At 44.8% G+C, this 15,000-nt stretch overlaps 1 protein-coding gene across 4 annotated transcripts in view; it reads right to left on the bottom strand.

Annotated features, from left to right (window-relative positions):
• LOC143293586 (cGMP-specific 3',5'-cyclic phosphodiesterase-like) overlaps positions 1 to 15,000 on the bottom strand; it is a 91,474-nt gene that overhangs the window by 48,660 nt on the left and 27,814 nt on the right. For all 4 annotated transcript variants that reach the window (XM_076604645.1, XM_076604647.1, XM_076604648.1 and 1 more), the window contains exons 3-4: positions 14,547 to 14,636; positions 8,751 to 8,891 (exon numbers count right to left, since the gene is read on the bottom strand). In XM_076604645.1, coding sequence (XP_076460760.1) covers positions 8,751 to 8,891; positions 14,547 to 14,636 — 231 coding nt within the window. The remainder of the gene's footprint in view (positions 1 to 8,750; positions 8,892 to 14,546; positions 14,637 to 15,000) is intronic.

Genomic DNA, 15,000 nt, shown 5'->3' with positions numbered 1-15,000 from the left:
GCGGCTCACTGTGACGTGATCCAGTACAGCTAACAGTTAATGACTCGTGACAGTGGGGACACTGCCAAGTGCACAAACGCCAACACCTAATTACCAGGCTTAGCACTTGTCTGCTTTGACGCAAGTCGAAGAAGCATTACGCACTTGCCTGCCAAGAGAAAAAAAAGGTCCATGGGAAAAAATCCCCATGAAATCTTTTCTTTTCCTTCATCAGTCCATGATTTGTGTTGGCGAAAGAATAACTGAACAAAAAATAGTGTCTAATGAACACCACCTACCCCCTGTCATATTTCTTCTGAGGAAACAGTCTTTTGATACATTTTCACTGTATTATTTACTAAGGATTGCAATCTCTATTTCTTCCACTCTCTCTCTCTCTATCACGTGTCCGTTTATGTGGTGCGCGTGTAGAGAGAGAGAGAGAGAGAGAGAGAGAGAGAGGAGGAGACAGACAGACAGAAAGACACAGAAAGAGAGACAGACAGACAGAGAGAGACAGAGAGAGAGAGAGAGAGAGAGAGAGAGAGAGAGAGAGCACGTGTAAAATATAATATCCGGCACAGTGCAAGCGTTATCTCCAAAGAACAGGCAGGATCGTATGTCCAAAGAAAAAGATCGTGTGGTACAAAATAAATCGATAAAGCAAAAATCAATTATTAAACAACAACAAAAAGGAGGGGGGGGGTGGGGAGGGGATTAACCGACAATTTGCGCAAATGACGGTCATGAATGTAAACCCAAGCAGTGGCACAGCCTTGCCAGCTCTTTTTCAAGGCCTGACTAAGCGCGTTGGGTTACGCTGCTGGTCAGGCATCTGCTTGGCAGATGTGGTGTAGCGTATATGGATTTGTCCCAACGCAGTGACGCCTCCTTGAACTACTGAAACTGAAACTGCCAGCTCTTCCTCAGCCCCGAGTTATTATGATACATCAAACGGAAAACAATTCTCGTTTTATAAAGGTAATGGGGGAAGAAATCGCAGCGATCGCTAAGTCGGTTTATGGCTGCAGGGACTGATTAGGCAGGGGAGGGGGCAGGGGGGAGGGAGAGGGGATGGGGTCGAAGTGGGTGACAGGAATGGGAGGGTTGAGTGAGGGTACAGCTGTTGGATGATCCACAACCATGGGCTAGGGTCGGATCGATATCACTGGGGGTGGGGTGGGATCGGATGGGGTGGGGTGGGGTAAGGGTGAGTTCGCAGACTACAAAGCTTCTTGTGCAATCCGGGAAATGAGACACTCAAATTGTCACGCCAGTCAGCCTGATTTACCTGGGGGGCCAGCAAAGGTCATGGTCCTCCTTCCTTCCTTCCTTCCTTCCTTCCCTGCTATGGAAAAAACCAACACCCGTGCTGCCTCTGTCCACTTCCACCATACGTCTAAAAGATAACAAACATCTCTCAGGCACGAAAGCCAGCTTTAAATCGTCAAATGGTCATGCGTTCTTGTCCGTTTCAAATTACCCTCCACTCCGAAGGCCCTAGCAACCCCCACACCCGTGTGTGCCTCGCGCGCGCGCATGTGTGTGTGTGTGTGTGTGTGTGTGTGTGTGTGTGTGTGTGTGTGTTTTGTTATCATTGACGTTGTTTTTTGCTGTTGTTATTTTTGCGTCTTCAAGGCAAGTTAATGTTCAGAATCTACCATGGGCTGCTTGTAACACATTGGACACAGTACATGACAGCAAAGAACTGGAGGGAAAGACAGGACGAGGCTGAGAGGGAATACGGACATGGCTTTTCATCAGCTGGGGGATTGGTGGATTCTTATTTTCCCGTCGTTTTAACGTCCACCAGGAGCATGTTGTCACAATTTATCTTAAAATCATAGTTTTGCTTTAAAATGTTCTTTAGTGACCATTAAGTGCGCGTGTTCCCATTTTTCCTCGCGAGCAAGCCGTATTAAACCCTTCGCTGAGACATTCCGTGGATCTCTTGTTTGATAGTAATGCTGACTGTCTTGACTATGAAAAAAAAACAAAAACAAAAAAAACACAAAAAAACAACAACACATCCTTGACATCATTTCTTCAGCTTATCTTTGCCTACATCACGTAGATCTATGACAACATAAAACCTCTCACAGAATGTATGTGGGTATACAAATATGATCTCATGACGAGATGTTTTGCCATGTATATATTATTCTAAAATTATGCAAGAGAAAACCTGAACCAATGTATCACTCATAATGAACAGACTTTGGATTAATAAATAAACGAACGAACGAACGAACGAATGAACCTGAATATCAAAAACCAAATGACACTAATTATTCAGTACATGATGTCACATCGAGTGTCTATAGACGTGCCTGAACGGAAAATAGAGAAAACACGTAAGTTTGAAACAAAATAGAATTTTACGAGCATGGTTAGAAAAATGAACGGGATGAGCGGATCAAAGATGTAAGTAAAGTCACTGAAGGTGAACACGGACACACACAAACACACACAGACACACACACACGTGTATGTGCGTGCGGGCAAAGATAGAGAGAGGAGTGGGGGGTTGGGGGTAGAGAGCAGCTTCTAAAAAGCCACCCCCTCACCCCGACACCCCAAAGAGCTACAAGGAACCGCCACACACCCTTCACCCACCCCCTCCCCTACCGCCCACCGCTCCCCGCAAAAGAAAGAAAGAAAGAAAGAACAAAACGACCCACAGTCATCTCATTTCAACAATGGAAATAAACATTGCCTGATGTCACACAAGCACTGGAGCAACCATCTTCCCCCGTGCCCCGAGTTATGGTGACACATCAAAACTAAAACAATTCTCTCATCTCGCAGAATAATGGGACCAGAAGGAAAGACAGACAGCAGATCGTTGTTCATTTGGTTTATGGCAGAGGTTCTGAGTGGACCCACACATTGCGGGCGGGTGGGCGGGCGGGCAGATCAATATCAAGAGTGGAGGCCACAAAGTCTTGAGCAGTCCAGGGAAACACGACGCTCATACTGTGCCACGCGGTATGCCGATTTGACTCTTGGGGGGGGGGGGGGGGGGGGCAGCTCAAAGATCGCACACTAGATGTTCTTCCGTTCTTCTTTCTCTGCCATTAGCTATCAAGAAGAAGACAGCCCCCTCCTTGCTTGCTTTGTTTGTTTGTTTGTTCGCTTCCACCTTGTTCTGTTTCTGTGAGCCTTCCATAAGTGTATTATTTCTAAAGGATAATGTAACACAAAACGTTTCTTTGGCATGAAGCAATCTTTCAGTCCTCGGGCGTTGTTATCAGTTAATACTGCACAACGCTCAAGATGCATTACCATCCATGGTACTACCTGTCTCCTCTATCCTTTTTAACGTTCCTATTTATACCAAATGTAATTTTCTGAGTGAAATGTTGACTGCTGTACCTGAAAAAATATAAAAAAAAAAAAAAAAAAAAAAAAAATATATATATATATATATATTCTCGCTACCTCTGTTTTTCCCGGTCTGCTCGTATGCTTAATTGCTTTTGTCATAAATGACTTGTGGTCTGAATATGGAACAGGACTGAGCAGTGAAGAACACACTGTGACGTGAACCCAAAAGCAGCCAACAACTAGCAGCTCGTGACAGTTGGGGTAGTGCCAAGAGACATCTACGTACGCCAGTACCTAACGCTGCAGCTTACACTAAATCGTAACTGTTGGCGTGACGCAAATCGGCGCACTTCGTACCTAACTACTTATAGCCTCCAAGTGTGCGTTCGTGTGTGTGTGTGTGTGTGTGTGTGTGTGCGTGCGCGTGTGTGTGTATGTGAAAATGGGGTCTATGTGCGTGCGTGTGAGCGCGCGCGCGCGCGCGCGTGTGTGTGTGTGTGTGTTTGTATAAGTACGGTTGCGGTAGGACGCGAGCTGGGACGGTCAATGCCATGCCAAGACCCGCCAAATCTCCTGCAAATGCAAGCTTAACTTTCCCTCTGATCGAGAAAGATTCTAAAGGCCACCTTAACTTTTCACTGACGTTTGTGACAGAAACTTGGAAAACTGCCACTTGGTTAAGTGCCATTAAGAAAGAAAAAAGAAGAAGAATTAATAATAATTATTATCAATATGTATGTTTCAATTATTTTCATTGCAGCTCTTTTCAGGCTTCCACCCGACAGAACTCAACCAGCAGCTAGGTGATAATCACAGTTTTCAAGTTTTAGTGTTCCCATTCACAAGTCTTATTGTGTAAGGAAGTTTCTTATGCGTGCACTTCTTAAGGATAAGACTTCAAGTGTTTTGTTATTTGAACAATCTTCTAAACAAACGCACTGTATGTGTGAGACTTCAAATGTCTTGTTATATGAACAATGTTCCAAACAAACACAATGTATGTGTGAGACTTCAAATGTCTTGTCATATGAACAATGTTCCAAACAAACGCAATGTGTGCATGAGACTTCAGATGTGTTCTGATACGAACAATCTTCCAAACAAACACAATGTATGTGTGAGACTTCAAATGTCTTGCTACATGAACAATCTTCCAAACAAACGCAATGTATGTGTGCAGAAGGTGTGTAACATGACGCAGATATGCTTCCTCCGCTGTTTTTGTCTTTTGTGAAAACTCGTTCGTCTGAAACCGAACCAAGGCCGGAGACGAAAACGATCTTGGTTGCTGTGTGTGTGTGTGTGTGTGTGTGTTTCTCTTATAAACAAGTCTAAGCGCCCTTTGTACTTCGAAAAAAATATTTCCAGTCTGAACCCGTTAAAATTGAACATGGAGTCCCACAGGGATCTGTTCTAGGCCCAGTGCTCTTCACACTGTACACTGCTCCTCTCGCTGAAATTATCAACCGCCATAATGTCAGTCATCATTCTTATGCTGATGACACTCAACTCCAGAAGAGTGATACACCTGAAAAACTGTTGTCGCTCTTGCAAGAAACATCTAACTGCTTCCTGGATATTCAAAATTGGATGACTCTAAATAAGTTACAATTGAACGCGGACAAAACTGAAGCAATGATCATAGGAACTAAACAAAAACTGTCTTCCATTACAACTAATACAATCAAACTTGGCAGTACATCCATCCCTCTGTCCACTTCAGTCAGGAACCTCGGCGTTGTCCTTGACAACACACTGTCCATGCAAACATTTATCAATCAGACATGTCAATCCTGCTACTGTCAACTGCGGCGCATCAGTTCCATCCGGAAATATCTGTCCACTGACGCAACATCTAGACTTGTCGTTTCTCTCATTCTCTCTCGCCTTGACTACTGTAACTCTCTATTGTCTGGTTTGCCTGCTTCATCCTTTCAGTCCCTTCAGCGCATACAAAATTCTGCTGCCCGACTCGTCCTCAGAAAGAAAAGATCTGAGCACACCACTCCTCTTTTGCAACATCTCCACTGGCTCCCTGTCTCACACCGAATAAAGTACAAGATCAGCACTCTATGCTACAAATGTATTCACAAATCAGCCCCTTCCTATCTCTGTGGCTGCCTTCACCTCTACACTCCATCTCGCTCACTACGATCAGCTTCGGATCCACTCCACTTACATATACCCAGATTCAAACTCTCGACTGTTGGCCACCGTTCTTTCTCTGTCTCTGGACCTTGCAATTGGAATGAACTTCCTCTTTCGCTTCGTCAAGTCTCCACACTCAGCTCTTTCAAGTCTGGCCTTAAAACCCACCTCTTCCCAAAGTAGCCTCCCTTCCCTGCCTCTTCCTCGTCTTTTTAGTTTTTTTCAGTTTTAGAGTTATGCTTGCGTGAGAATGACTGGTGCGAAAGCGCTTTGATTTGTTTATGCACAAGATTTAGCGCTATATAAGTACCATTATTATTATTATTATTACATACGCGCGCGGCTGACGACAAAATTTTAATGCTGTATCTTCTAACAGAGAGAGACAGACAGACAGACAGACAGACAGACAGACAGAGAGAGAGAGACAGACAGACAGAGAGAGAGAGAGAGAGAGAGAGAGAGAGAGAGAGAGAGAGAGAGAGGAGTTTATATAGATAAAAAGAGAAATAAAAAGAATAAATAAATAAACAGATAATAAAACATTAAAACATGTTATGCCACCCGACAACTAAACGCGACAGCCGTCTGTCTATTATCTACACCACTGATTTTCCACACAGCCACCGCCACGGAACTGAAACGACTCGAAAGATGTGTACCACCGAAACCCACAAACGAAGGACATCCTACCAAACTCTCAGCAGCATAGAGACTTATTAAGTATTCCAGCCTGACAGACTATAGGTAGGCAGGTAGGTTTATGTACAGATGGTGCCAAGACCAATCGATGCCCCATAAAGTCCCACAGCCATCCAGTACACCACAGGGTGGTGGCACGTGACTTAAAAGCCCCCAGCGCCTTTCAAGACGGCTGCCACTGAATGGTTATGATCACCGCGTATATGGGATTATTTCTCTCCTCAAGGGGACCCTTGCTGGGGCAGTCAGTTGATTGGGCGCCGTGTTGACTGAATGCTCTCCGATCAGGCAGAGCCATGAATACCACACTGATCGCGCTCAATACCTGTGAGACAGCCACGGCCGGGGAAAAAGGGGGAAAGCGTGGCGGTGTCAAAAAGGGTCACAACTAAACTGAATATTGATCCTTGTCCCTTCTGGCCTTGCACGTGTATAGGTATGCAATGTAAAGCGATATATAAACCAATTGTGAATCTGTAGGCCGTGCGACCTGCCCCCAGGCCAATGCTTTCAATTGAACTCCACTCTTCCTAACACATGAAACCGCCTACGACTGGTTCTATGAGCACGTTATACAACACAGCAACAACATTAAAAATTTCAAAAGACAGCACGCAACCTTTGTGTCTTATGATAGTGCCAGACAAGATGCAAACATGACACTGGTTGTTAGTTCAATCGAAGAAAAGAAAAAAAAAGGAAAAAAAGAAAAAGAAAAAAAAAAGACAAAGTGGAAGCATGTCTTGAAGCAAATATACTCCGATTCTTTCTTATCTCCTAGAGTGCACAAAATAAAGCAAAGCTCAAGTGTCATTTTGCTTTGTCGTCCTGGCTTTTGTGGGGTTTGTGTTGCTTCTTCACAACCACGCGAAATGACTGAGCGTTTTTATTTTATTATCTTCTCAATCTTATTCCCTGATTCTGCATTCTGTGCATAACCGTACTGATCCTTGCTCAAAGAGACTGTAAGTCAATGAAACATATCGAATCACGACTGACATTATCTTGTGGCGCAACTGCATGACAATCACTCTGTGTGTGTGTGTGTGTGTGTGTGTGTGTGTGTGTGTGTGTGTGTGTATGTGAGTGTTGTGTGTGTGTGTGTGTGTGTGTGTATGTGAGTGTGTGTGTGTGTGTGTGTGTGATGTTCTTCCAAATGGGTTCTGTCACGTATCTGAAACCTGAACACTACAGCCAAGCCAGCACTGTGCACGAGTGGTGTAACCCCACAACAGAAGTCAAGGCAGGTACCCCACCGCCCCCCACCACCCCACTTTCCCCACTCCCACCCCTCCCCACCTTCCGAGGACTGTCGCTTCAGTGAACAGATTAGGTACACTCCCATTGTGTGGGCGTAGTCACCCATAAGTGTTGCTGGAACAACTGCTAACAATTATGCAATGCAGACATGCGCATCTTTGCTATGTGTTGTGCCTTTTACGACGGCTTTCGCTATAGACCATGCTCGTTTTATTTTCATGGTGCAGATAGCAGTAAAATTGTCAGCAATGGCTGTGTGGGTACGCTCTTTCGCTTCCATGGTATTTCCCTGCATACAGTGGCTCTAGTTGTTGGACATTTGGTATGTGTAGCTTTACATTGTACGTTTTACTTTTATTACTCTCTCTCTCTCTCTCTCTGTCTTGGAAAACCACTAGTTGTTAAGAACTAGCACGTATAGCATACACAGTTTGACCCTATACTACAGTTACAAAAAAAGACAATAATATACAAATACCATCTCATGGCCACAGGCTGTTAGGTGTTAGTACGTATTGCGTAATCATACCCCCCTCTCTCTCTCTCTCTTTCTCTCTCTCCACACACACACACACACACACACACACACACAGACTCTATGCACGTAAGGATAATGGAGAAAAAAAACAACCTTTGTTCTAATCTAAAGGGTTAAATAATAAGCGTTCTCATGTCAACAAGAAGGAGACACAAAACAACTAAATGAACACTACCAGATCATCCACAACAAGAACGTATGTTCACAGGATAAGCACAGTTCTAGACGGGATATTACATGAGAGACAAAATGATATTTGTTAGCAAGTAATGTTAACAAAACATACACATTTCCATGACTTTATCAAATCATATAAATATCCTTTTCAAATCAAATCAAATCAAAGAGACGTTCGCCAATCACAAATCTAAATCACATTAAAAATATGTTTTAAAATGAGATATTAATTGGAAAATACTATTTATAGTAAGTGAAAAAAAAAATACACGTGCACAAAACACAAACGCAAACAGATATGCATACGTACATACAGACACACACGCACACAGACACAGACACAGACAGACAGACACAGACATACAGACACACACACACACACACACACACACACACACACACACACACACACACACACACACACAAAGAGTAAGTGAATCAAGAAATCAACATTATCCACAAGTTTGTTATCGCCACGATAAAATGATCTTCAAACAAATGCAACATTAATACGAACTGTGTGTCGGGGGTGAAGGTAAAGGAAGGACAGGGGGGAGGGGGGGGCAGGGGGGGGGGTAGACGAGGCCGGCACAAACACACAGGGAAGGAGGGAACTCACGCGCTCACAGGAATCCTCCAGCAGGTAGACACAGCACTTCTCACACTTGAGCAGGTCCTGGGCGTCCAACATGATCATCTGCACCAGCTTCTCCAGGTTGGTCTGCTCCTGGAAGATGCCCCTCGCCAGGTGCAGCAGCAGCTAATGTGGGGAAACAAAAAAAAAAAAAAAAAAAAAAGAAGTGCGTTTGATCACCCGTTGGACTCATGCTTCGTGTGTATGGGATCAGAATATATCTGATCACCTGTTGCAGTACTGCCTCGTGTGTAAGGTAAGGGATCAAAGTATCTGATCACCTGTTGCACTAGTTCCCTGTGTGTAAGGTAAGGGATCAAAGTATCTGATCACCTGTTGCACTAGTGCCCCGTGTGTAAGGTAAAGGATCAAAGTATCTGATCACCTGTTGCACTAGTGCCCCGTGTGTAAGGTAAGGGATCAAAGTATCTGATCACCTGTTGCACTAGTGCCCCGTGTGTAAGGTAAGGGATTAAAGTATCTGATCACCTGTTGCAGTATTGCCCCGTGTGTAAGGTAAGGGATTAAAGTATCTGATCACCTGTTGCAGTATTGCCCCGTGTGTAAGGTAAGGGATTAAAGTATCTGATCACCTGTTGCACTAGTGCCCCGTAGGTAAGGTAAGGGATCAAAGTATCTGATCACCTGTTGCAGTATTGCCCCGTGTGTAAGGTAAGGGATCAAAGTATCTGATCACCTGTTGAACTAGTGCCCCGTGTGTAGGTAAGGGGATCAAAGTATCTGATCACCTGTTGCACTAGTGCCCTGTGTGTAGGTAAGAGATCAAAGTATCTGATCACCTGTTGCACTAGTGCCAACCTGTTGCACTATTGCCCCGTGTGTAAGGTAAGGGATCAAAGTATCTGATCACCTGTTGCACTAGTGCCTCGTGTGTAAGGTAAAGGATCAAAGTATCTGATCACCTGTTGCACTAGTGCCCCGTGTGTAAGGTAAAGGATCAAAGTATCTGATCACCTGTTGCACTAGTGCCCCGTGTGTAAGGTAAGGGATCAAAGTATCTGATCACCTGTTGCACTAGTGCCCCGTGTGTAAGGTAAGGGATCAAAGTATCTAATCACCTGTTGCACTAGTGCCCCGTGTGTAAGGTAAGGGATCAAAGTATCTGATCACCTGTTGCACTAGTGCCCAGTGTGTAAGGTAAGGGATCAAAGTATCTGATCACCTGTTGCACTAGTTCCCCGTGTGTAAGGTGATGGATCAAAGTATCTGATCACCTGTTGCACTAGTGCCCCGTGTGTAAGGTAAGGGATCAAAGTATCTGATCAATTGTTCGCCTATTTCTTCCTGCTTAAGGGATCATAACGTCTTATCACCTGTTCACCCATTTCTTCCTGCTTAAGGGATCATGACGTCTTATCACCTGCTCTCCTATTACCTTGTGCTTGTGCTTAACGGATCGTAACGTCTTATCATCTGTTCGACTATTGCCTCGTGTGTAAATGGATCATACCGTCTTATCATCTGTTCTCCTATTACCGTCTGCTCAAGGGATCACAACGTCTTATCACCTGTTCGCCTATTGCCTCGTGTGTAAGAGATCATACCGTCTTATCATCTGTTCGACTACTGTTCGCCTATTTCTTCGTGCTTAAGGAATCATAGCATCTGATCACCTGTTCGCTTATGGGATCATAACATCGTATCACCTGTTCGTCTATTGCCTCGTGTAAAAGGGATCATAACGTCTGTTCGCCAATTGCCTCGTATGTCAGAGATCATAACATCTAATTACCTGTTCTTTTATTTCATCATGCGTCAGTGATCGTAACATCTGATTACCTGTTCGCCTATTGCCTCGCGTGTACGGGATAAGAGCATATGGTAATTTGTACGCAAGTGACCATAGGCAGCACTGGCTTGAAGTTGTGTACCTTTTAAATGAAGAGAGTTACTTCTCTTCCTTGTTTAATAAATGACTCTCCCAGCCTCTCTCAACTGCTCATTTTGATTAAAATAAAATCCATCGAGGCAACCTTGTATTTGTTCTGTATTGTCTGTGTATTCTGTACAGCATGAATTACTCAAATACTAAAAGGCTAAGCCAGTCTTGAGTAGAAGCCAATTTGTGTTTATACATTTCTTCTGTCACTGGTAGTGTGTGCACGTCACTTGTGGTTATAGTGACCTGACCAGGACTTCCTATTTTTAAGAAAGTGTCTCGGTTTGTTTCTGCCTTGCTGCATTGTTAGCAAAAGCAGCATTGATTGGAAGTTGTGTACCCTTTTAGAAAAATTGGAGATCTTTCTCTCTTTGTCACACACACACACACACACACACACACACACACACACATATATATATATATATATATATATATATATATATATATATATATATATATATCGAGATGTCTGTCCTTCACATACTCCTAACGCGATCAGGCCTTCTAGCGCCAGCCCTATGTTTGTGTATGACTGGTTTAAAATTAAATGAAATAATAGGACAAAAAGAACAAATAAGTACTTTTTTTTTTACCAAGAGAAAAGAAAACAACACATGATTACCTGATCGCAGCGTGCAGACAGATCAGTTCACCTGATTACATGTTCGTCTATTGTGCGTTATATATCAGAACATCCGATTGTGTGCCAAAGGTGTCAGCGCATATCGATTCTGATGACTGCCTCGCGCATTATGAATAAGAACACCTAATTACCCGTTCGCCGATTACCTCGTGGTTAAGAACAACTGATTACTTGTTCGCCAAATGCTTCGTGTGTGTGGAACCAGCTTTTATTTTTTTTTTTTTTTTTTATTTACCTTATTTCTGGATCATCTTCAGCGCCGTTTCAATGGCAGTCATCTCCACACCACTCACCCCCAATTTTTACTGATGCCCCCACCCGTCCCCACCCCTAGTGACAACAATTATGGCCGTCCCCTCTCTCTTTCATTCTGTCTCTTCGTTTGGTCATCCCCATGGGGTCATTTTGGAAAACGAAGGAAAAATTCACAGACAACAATGGAAAACAAATTGTGTGCGTTTGTGTGTCTGCGCGAATTTGTAACTGAGTATGTGCGTTCGCGCTCTTTGTGTGTGTGTGTGTGTATGTATGTGTGCGTGTGTGGGGGGGGGGGGACGTAACCAGATATATTCATATATTGTATGTATATACACCATTCTGAAGAGGCTTCACCACAAAACAGTTGCACGATCAAACCACCGGGAGAGCAACGACGACGGTAGCATCTAAAAAAAATTAAAAAATAAAAAAAAAATAAGCAAGCCAAAGCCCCGCTACCTTGCTGAGACGGGCCTCATCACGATCGTCCTTTGACAACTTCCGCCTGTTGATGGGCAGCGCGGCCCGTGACGCCCTGGTCTGGGCGGGCCGCACGTGGCGTGAACGCCGCATCCCTACTCCGCGCCCCTTCTCCAAGGCGGCAACAACAGCAGCAGCTACTGGCTGCTCACCCCTTGACCCTCCTCCCCTCCTGTGGCCCCCTTGCTGCAGCCTGGCCTCCCTCACTCCGCTGGGACCCCCACGCCCCATGGAGTGGGGGTATCTGGCACCGGCACCATCCACACCGCTCACAGCAACAGATGACACTCCATACGATAACGCAAAGCTCCGGAGGTCTGAAGGATCATAGGATCCAATTTCTTGTCTCACTCACTTCCCTTTGGCCTTGGAAGAGATTCGAAGGTGGGAGGGGGTGAAGAAAACAGCAACGAAACACACTACAGCTCAGGGTTCAGCGTAGCTTTGAACGTTTGGGTTTTCTCGTTCACAATGGTGTCACACTGGTTAGCGTGATGGTCTGAACTTCTTTTCCAAGGGTTACTGGTTTGCTGGTCAAGGAATGAGCCACGTAGCTGAATAAACAAAGCACTTCCAGGGAGACCCGCTGAGATCTTGTGAAGTCATCTGTATCCACTTATGCACAAAGTATTACTCTCAATCAAGTTGCCTCCCAGTGGCACAAAGACGAGTTTTGCTCCAGTATTACCTTTATCAACTTTTACTTTGAATGTGACGATCTGCCAGCGTGTCCACTGTACTGTCCAGTATGATATTTCAACCACGCAGAGACGTCCAGGAATGCAGTCATCGAGGACACGTTCATCCAAACCATCCGTGTACAATTACTTGCTCCTCACTTTCAGAATGCAGAATGAAACTCCCGTCAACACGCACAATTCCCCACGAAACTGAAATGCTTCAACTCCAACTGCTTGAAGTTGCTCCCAGTCTTCTAACTGTGTGACAAAAAATCCACGTTTTCTTTGCCGACTGCCACAACGAGTTCCTACTGTTTTACTCCAGATTCCGCTCAATGATCGACACAGGGGGTTAGGTAAGGTAATACTGATCGGTGTGCAGGTAGAAAGCTTCTGAGTCTTAAGTTCCTCACCAGGTGCCAACAACAGAAAGGAAAAAAAAATAGTAAAAGAAAGAGAGAGAGAGAGCGTGTCTAATCCCACAGTGCAAAAGAGCTCCGAGGTGGCAGAGTATTATGAAAGATAGGTGGGTGTAAAGGTAAGTAAGCGCAGGGCGCTGCCACTAACCACCGCACTCTACAGGCCCACACTGTGAGCTGGTGTACACTTCTGGCACCTTAGTCAGGGAAGACCCAACGCACCACCACCACTACCACCACTACCCTCCAACCCGCAGACGCGGCCCGTTAATCTACTTCACTTGTCGGTCAACACTGCCACACACACGGGTACACACAACCACTCAAATCCCCTACTCATGTGATTGAATATAGCAGCTTGGTGTCGCCAAGCGTACTTATGTATACTATGTATATATACAAGCGAGAGCCGTCCTCTGTCCCCCCAAAAAAGTCAAATGTGTGTCTTCTTGTCAGTGCTACCAGCGTACGATCGTCTCTGTGTTGAACTTTCTTATGTCCACCCTCAATATGATTTGCCGACTTGTTTACACCAACAGTGCATTGCTTGTCCTCTGGCTTTAAAAAATCCACGGAGAACAGTGGGTCTACAGTTGTCTGCATAATATACACCTGGGCGTGGGTGTGTGCTGTGAGCTGTGAGCTGTGTGTGTGTGCGTGCGTGTGTGTGTGTGTGTGTGTGTGTGTGTGTGTGTGTGTGTGTGTGTGTGTGTGTGCGTATGTGTGTGTGTGTGAGAGAGAGAGAGAGAGAGAGAGAGAGAGTGTGTGTGTGTGTGTGTGTGTGTGTGTGTGTGTGTGCGTATGTGTGTGTGAGAGAGAGAGAGAGAGAGAGTGTGTGTGTGTGTGTGTGTGTGTGTGTGTGTGTGTGTGTGTGCATGTTTTGGGGTGTATGAGTGTGTTGGGTGTATGTGTATACGTGTGTGTGCATGCGTATGCGTGCATGCGCGTACGTGTACATGTGCAAGCGCGTTCGTGTGTGTGCAAGTGCGTATGCGTGTGTTTTTGTGTTCGCGCGCCCGCACCCTCATGTGAACAGACTGAAAGATGGCATCGCTGACATTCAGAAGTCACCAGACTGACGCATATCAAACAATAATGAAACCCTTCTACTCTCTACTGCTTCCCCGTCTAGTTTATTTCGTGTTCAAAACGCTTCATGTCTCTCGGCATGTGCATTCCCATTGCAGAAGAAGAAGACATCCAGCGGGGGTGTCACTCCACAGTTTCTGTCATTTCCTTTAATCCCACGGCTTTGACTCAGACTCCCCTATGTACAGCACATATAACTTTCTCCACCTGTGTGTCTCTAACCCCCCCCCCCCCCCCCCCCAATCCACACCCCCTCCGCCTCACTCTATATCCACTCACATGTCCACGCGCACACACACTACTTCTCACCTGGTTTCTTTTGAACTCATTCACAGACATCTCGAAGAGCTGCGCGTTCGTCAGCCCGATCCCACAGAAGATCAGGTACTTTCTGAACAACTGCAAAAGAGAATACCATGCGTGAACTGGGTAATTCATGCGAAGGCTTGTGTACTATTCAATGACAAAAGTAGGCACTCTGTTAAAAAAAAAAAAAAAAAAGAAAAAAGAAAGACTCTAAATGAAAATGAAACCAAAGAAAAAAAGTCATCCAGAGACGCATTACACTGACTTCCGAAGTGGTTTTGGAAAATGTGTACAGATAAAACACCAGAAAACATGGACAAAGGACAACACCACGTCTCCCTTCCTCCACGTCACCAGAAAATCAGAGTGTGGGAAAAGCTGAGAAAATAAAACTCCTGGCGATATCTCCACTATGAGACCATATAATGAATGGCCTAGAAGATAATTCATTAATCTA

The sequence above is a fragment of the Babylonia areolata genome, chromosome 19 (assembly GCF_041734735.1).
Source record: "Babylonia areolata isolate BAREFJ2019XMU chromosome 19, ASM4173473v1, whole genome shotgun sequence".
Lineage (NCBI taxonomy): Eukaryota > Metazoa > Mollusca > Gastropoda > Neogastropoda > Buccinidae > Babylonia > Babylonia areolata.
This window is presented reverse-complemented; position numbering and strand designations above follow the sequence as displayed.